Below are 6,976 nucleotides of genomic sequence, written 5' to 3'. Positions count from 1 at the left end.
AGCATGGGAAGCTGGAAAGTCCTTGACTAGTGTAAGCATTAGCTGGCAACAACTAAAACATCGGTGTGTAATCAACATTGTTCTCATCCTAAATCCAAAACACAGCATTGTACCGGCTACTAGGAAGGAAATTAACTCTATCCCCGCCGAAACCAGGACAGTATCCACCCCTTATTCTATACCATCTACGTCATGCCCAAGTCCCACACTTTCCAATACATTTCCATTAATCACCACCCCTTTTCCTGTTTTTTAATATATATATACACACACATATACCATTCCCTTACTCTGTGGGCCATCCCTCTAAAATGTTCGGTGAGTTCATTTAGTGCATGACTTCAGGCTCCATCTGTCGTAATAATCTTCTAGGGCAGGAAAGATGGAGATGGTATGCGATGTTGGACTGTATCATGTTGAAGTCAGTTCTGGTACCATCATCACTGTGCTTTCCTTGGTTTCATCGAAGTTTATTCTTCATTAATCTGGGTGATTCTTTTTGTAATATCATTAGTATGGCATATAATAGTACGTAGCACTTAACATCACATAATTCAGATCATTGGCTATTCTCACCCAAAATCAAATCCCCTTGAGGTACACATCAGACTTCCCCATCCTTCTGCATTATCCACCAAGTGCACCCAAGTCCTTGAGGAAGAGCAATCCCACGGATGGGTTTGCTTTTGCCCGAGGCAGGAATAACCCAGACTGTCTTTCCCAGCATATTTTTTATGTGCACTACAGGGAGTTTATCCCCTCCTACAGTACGTAACAGTTTTGACTGGGCAGGGCCAGCTCGATTGGCAGACCCCCTAGTGTTGACTGACCAGGTGGCCTTTGCTAAATGTGTTTCCCAATGTTTGAACGTCCCAGCACCCATTGCTCTCAGTGTAGTCTTTAACAGTCCATTATATCGTTCAATTTTTTTACACACCTTCACTGAAATCCTTTGTGATGTACCTTTAATAATGGCAACTGTTTTTTGAAGGACTAAGGTTGTTTAATATGTAGAGATAGTTTGATCAAAAAGTTCAAGCATTAAAGTCACCTTACCAACTAACCATTTTTTAAATCAGCCTCCCCAAAACATTCATGCAAATTCATCAGCATAGGTACAAAAATCTGCACTCCCACGTTTATCATGAAAAAGATGATAATGAAAGGCTAATGATAATTTACTCACCCATCAGGAAAAAATTACTCATTCTTAGCATGCAAGAGAATACTTTTGCAAGACTGGCTTAGGGGATATCTTAATAATTTCACATCAGCCAATAATAATTAATAACCAAGTGTTTTAAAGTGCATGTTTTGAAAGATGCAACCAGGTACTTCGCTCAGGCACTCAATAAGCAGCAAAGTATATGTAGATACATAGGACAGAATTGAGAGAGTTCTCTGAGCAGTTTATGTAAATTTTACAGAATATTATCTATATTGGCCTGTGCAGAATTCATTGAAATTCTGATTTATTTCATTCTGGCTTCTGTTCATGTAAACAACCGTTCTATATTGAGGCTTACTTTAATAAACAGAAGATTATCACCAGCAAAATGTGATTAAAATAATTTGTACAGTGATTTGACAACATGGAGAGTCACTAATGCTGTAAACCTTGTGATCTTGTTTGTACCAGAAGTTTTAATGATCTTGCTTCAGACAGCCTTATGTTGTAACTAAATTCTTTCTGTAGATCTTTTAAGATGATGTGATTGTTTTTCACATGATAGACATATCACTTGAAATAGTTGGCCTTTTTGAAGGAATGGCTTCTGGGTGCAGCTATTTGTTTAATGTTTTGGAGGCTTTTTAAAAATGTGGTATTTTTTTGTCTAGGTTAGTCATCTATGGTAGTAAATTGATGTATCTATTATTTCAGATATGAAGAGATGTTAAATACAAAAGGACAAATGGTTTCCAAACTCTCATGTACAGCAAATCAGTTGTATTTGGAAGCAGCTGCAAAGTACCTAAGTATGAACAGAACTGAGGAAATGATGCAAGTCCTATCAAAACTTGATATAGAAGATCAGCTTGAGTTTCTGAAGTCTCGTGGATGCTTGCGCCAAACAGCAGACTTACTGAAAAGGGAAGGTCGAGAGGAAGAAGCTGCGAAGTTAATGAGACAACATGGATTTGCTCTGGAAGCAGCCAACCTCACAGCTATAAAAGAGTTTCGTGCATCGTGTTTGCTTGCTGCCGCACGTGCCAGTGTGACTCACTGTTCAGAATCAGACCCGGTGGACATGGAGGTCATCCTAAGAGAAGCCCTCGAACTTTGTGAACAAACTAAGCAGAAGTCTGGCATTGCTGAGGCTGTGTTTTTGCAGGGAGCTCTGAAGGGAGACTTTGCAAAGCTGAGCAGCGCATACTGTCAGTTCCTATCTCTGAATCATTCTGCTGGTGCAGTTGAAGCTCTCTTTGCATTATCTCGCTGCAGCGCTCCTAGCCAGAACATGCTCTTTATGGCAATGCGCGGCTTAATGGCTCTTCTGAGTCTGGTTAGAGGTTTGAAGAAAGCAGCCACCAACGCGGAGAAAGATATGGTGAAGTCATGCTTTGCCTATTTTGGGATAGTCCCAACAAGTGACAGTTGCCAGGTGTCTCAAAATGAAGCTGAACCCATTCTCAAGTTTTTGTCAGACAAGCCAAGTCTAAAAGAAAGGAAAACAAAAGGTGATTTCTCAGTAAGCACAGAGGAGGTAAAATCAGCTTTGAAGCAGCACTTGTTAAGCAGGTTGTGCTCTATCACCCATGAGTTACTGAACAAGCATTACCCTGATATTTGTATGAAGTTCATCGTTGGCTTGAACTGTGAAGATAAAACCTGTGAGGATTACCATAGGCCCTTGTTGCGCCATGAAGCAAAGACAATATTTCAGTGTAAAATGCATCTGGTGGCAATAAACGGACTGCTGTTGGAAGCCACACACACTTTCCCTAAAGAGCTACTGAATCAGTGCAAAAGCTTTGATGACATTTTGACTGCTGACAAATATGCATCGTGTAAAGCCCTCCTAGAAATGTTTTTTCCTAATCATTTTCATCTGAGAATACTGTCTGAGAACCCAAAGGCATGCAAAGAAATACTGGAATTCAGTAACATTATTTCCAAACCCTGTAGGGCGGTGTTGAAGGAGTACATCACATTTAAGTTTAAAAATGAAGACACTGCAGCCAGAAGAGAATCAACTGACTTGTGGCTAAGTGCCATGCAAGTTTTCATCTTATCTTCGGGATATCCTGAAGAATTTGAGAAACTTCTTTTTAAGGAAGAGGATGATTATAACAAAGAGCTAAACTTTGCTTTGTCAAAGGGAAGAAACTCCCCAAAGAGTAAAGGCCAAGGAGGAAAGACCAAAGGAATAGAGGGCAGACATGGTATGTTGCTACCTGACAAAAATGCTGAAAAAGCAGGAAGAACACACTTGTGCTTCATTCGACTTCTTGAAAATTCACTTGAGCAATTCTATGTTCATAAGAACCCAGAAAACTGTAAATGGTTTTTTTTCCGTTTTATGAATGTCCTGGTCAAGAAATGCACAAGATACCTGATTCCAAGCATAGGAAATACGGTGATGTTGTTGGAATTCCAGTATATTCTCTGTTGTGCTGTCCTGATGCGTCTTTCCAAGAACATTACTCTCTGCTTTCCAAAGAGTTACATTGCTCTCATTCATTACTGGGAGTTTTTGTTCAGAAGCAAGTACCATAACAAAGAACTTAGAGACACATTTTCTATTATACAGGAGTATAGACCAAAGGACGCGTATATAGCTGTACAGAATTTCAGATTTCATCTCTGTTATCTAGCAGAAGTGTTGTGTGGAGTTCATGGAAAGTTCAATGTCCTTCTGGATGCTTTCGAGGACCCTGACTGCATAACTTCAGGGGAGGCTGAGCGGACTGTAGTGCTGTGCTTAGTGATGTTACTGAATGCTGACCAGGTGCAGAATTCTAAATATAGATCCCTCTTATGCCACCACTTTCCTGAAATCAAGGTGATGCTGAAATCAATGAGAAAAGACTCTCCCTCTAAAGTGCCTGAAAGATTGCTAAGGGTTGTGGAACAAGTGAGTGATGCTACACATGTAAGAGAAATTGCTGCAGGCCTCCAAGAGCTTCTGACAGAGCGAGATAAAGAGCACTTGGTTGACTGCCGATGGAAGTGGGACTCTGCGTACACTCAGGGGCATCCACCCATACGGGGCATCCTGTATGAAAGCATAAACCTTGACAGGTTTATGACCTCTTTGGATAAGATGGAATACACTGATGAGGTAGAAAAGGAACTTGAAAGGGTTCATTGCTTAGAGGACCAAAAGGATCCCCTGGAAGTCATTGCACTCAGCAAGCAACAGAAGCAAGAACAGAAAGCATCTGCTCAACGCCAGCTGCATCGTGTCTTCCATTTCGTTTCTCTGTGCATGAAGTGGAAAAGGAAGGCCTGCTCCAAAGCTGAGCCTGTTGCAATGGAAGGAGAGGAGTTTTTATCAGAGATCTTCAAAAAAGCAGATATTGACCAAACCCAGTGTGACCTCTGTGGAGTCAGATTTATCCAGAGCTCTGAGAACTATTTCAGCCAGTCAGAAAACATGGAGGCAGACACTTTTGAAGCTGTGACACCAACAGAGATCAGTGGGGAAGAAAAGTTGCATGCAGAAGGAAATGCAATTTCTGTGGCCAGTGAGGCTTACATAGAGCACAGAAACACAGATGAACACAGAAATAATAATGCTGACTACAAATACTACGCTGACTTTTTCAGAAGAAAGATAGATCCAGTAATATATGATGGACTGGAAGTAGCAGATGCCATTAAGGAAAATACGTACAGCCAAGACCATTTAGCATATAAAGAAGGTTCCAACTTATGCCAGAGAAAAATCAAAGAGAATATTAAGAAGATTTCAGATGCAGTAGAGGAAATCTATGAGAAAAAAGCCTGGGCTAAAGGTAGGACCTTTCCAATTTTCTTTTAAACAATTTAATATGTCATTTGTGGCCAAACTTCTAGACCTGACAAAGCTCCATTTGAAAATCTTAATGTGGTCAAGAGGAAGGGTATTTCCAGGTATTTCAGGTAGCTAAGGAAAAGAGGAACTGAGACAGTTGAAAATATTAAAAAATACGTTCTACCTCTTCCAAACACAACGTAATACATCAGATAGTACAGGTAAAGTGAACAGTGGTGAATTTTAGTAAAGTGAATTTTAACTACATGATCAGATGCGCTGTCCTCTGAATTTATGCAGTCTTACAGCAGCCTGTTACATTAGACCAGGTGACGTTTACTGATTTTTTTACTATTTCCTACTGTCGTGATTTAACCCCAGCTGGCAACTAAGCACCACACAGCTGCTTGCTCACCCCCCCCTGGTGGGATGGGGGAGAGAATCGGAAAAGTAGAAGTGAAAAAACCATGGGTTGAGATAAAGACAGTTTAATAGGTAAAGCAAAAGCCGCGCACGCAAGCAAAGCAAGCCAAGGAATTCATTCACCGCTTCCCATCGGCAGGCAGGTGTTCAGCCATCTCCAGGAAAGCAGGGCTCCATCACGTGTAACAGTTACTTGGGAAGACAAACACCATCACTCCAAACGTTCCCCCTTTCCATCTTCTTCCCCCAGCTTTATATGCTGAGCATGATGTCATATGGTATGGGGTATCCCTTTGGTCAGTTGGGGTCAGCTGTCCCGGCTGTGTCCCCTCCCAACTTCTTGTGCACCCCCAGCCTACTCGCTGGTGGGGTGATGTGAGAGGCAGAAAAGGCCTTGACTCTGTGTAAGCACTGCTCAGCAGTAACAAAAACATCCCTGTATTAGGAACACTGTTTCCAGCACAAATCCAAAACATAGCCCCATACCAGCTACTATGAAGAAAATTAACTCTACCCCAGCCAAAACCAGCACATTCTCCACCCCTAATTCCATACCATTTACGTCATGCTCAGGTCCCATGCTATCCAATACAACCTCATTAACCACTCCCCCCTTCCCATCCTTTGATACAATACACAGATATCATTCCCTTAGTCTATGGACCATCCCTGTAAAATGTCCATAAATGCCCATAAAATGTCCACAAATGTCCACTGAGTTCATTTAGTCCATGGCTTTGGGCTCCATCTGTTATGGTGGTCAGGAGAGGTGGTGTGTTGCGTGGAGTTACTGGACACCAAAGCCAGCTCAGGTCAGGTCGCTGCTGCACTTGCACTGCTTCTTGTAAGATTTGTCCTCCACTGATTCAGGTGGTTCCTGCTAGAGTAGTTCCCATAACATGCAACTCAAATCCTGGGTTACAACAATTTAAATGTATTACCATTACAATCTCCACCCCTGGTCTCTTTGGACCAGACCATACAGTTTAACATTGCAATGAACTCCTCCCCTTGACCCTACTCCGGCTTGGACTTATCCACAGGCTGCAGTTGCTTAGGGGTGTACCTGCTCCAAGTGGAGCCTTATCTATGAACCACGGTCTTTTCAGGGGTATAGCTGCTGTGGTGTAGACTTATCCACAGCCACAGTCGCTTTGAGGTGCACCTGTTCCAGCATGGCCTTATCCATGGGCCACAATGCCTTCAGAGATGTACCTGCTCCAGCATGGCCTTACCCACAGCCACAGTCCCTTCAGAAGCAAACCTGCTCCAACATGGCCTCACCCATGGCTGTGGTCCCTCCAGGGGTGTACCTGCTCTGCCGTGGGCTTGTCCATGGCCACACACTTTGAGGTGCTCCAGCATGACCTCATGCACAACCACTGATGCTTCAAGGTGTACCTACTGCAGCATGGACTTATCCACAGCCATAAATGCTTCGAGGTGTGCCTTCTCCAGTGTGGACTTATCCTTGGGCCACAATCCCTTCAGAGGTATACCTGCTGCAGCACAGACATAACAGACATAGCCACAGCCACAGACGCTTTGAGATGTACCTGCTCTGGCATGGGCTTATCCACAGCCACAGATGCTTC

The 6,976-nt window shown here is 42.6% G+C and overlaps 1 protein-coding gene across 1 annotated transcript in view; it reads left to right on the top strand.

The window, feature by feature from the left end:
* TRANK1 (tetratricopeptide repeat and ankyrin repeat containing 1) overlaps positions 1 to 6,976 on the top strand; it is a 48,683-nt gene that overhangs the window by 36,771 nt on the left and 4,936 nt on the right. Inside the window, exon 21 of the mRNA XM_009329994.1 lies at positions 1,883 to 4,959. Coding sequence (XP_009328269.1) covers positions 1,883 to 4,959 — 3,077 coding nt within the window. The remainder of the gene's footprint in view (positions 1 to 1,882; positions 4,960 to 6,976) is intronic.

The sequence above is a fragment of the Pygoscelis adeliae genome, unplaced genomic scaffold (assembly GCF_000699105.1).
Source record: "Pygoscelis adeliae isolate BGI_AS28 unplaced genomic scaffold, ASM69910v1 Scaffold368, whole genome shotgun sequence".
NCBI lineage: Eukaryota > Metazoa > Chordata > Aves > Sphenisciformes > Spheniscidae > Pygoscelis > Pygoscelis adeliae.
Note: the sequence above shows the minus strand (reverse complement) of the source record. Positions and strands in the feature narration are given on the sequence as shown.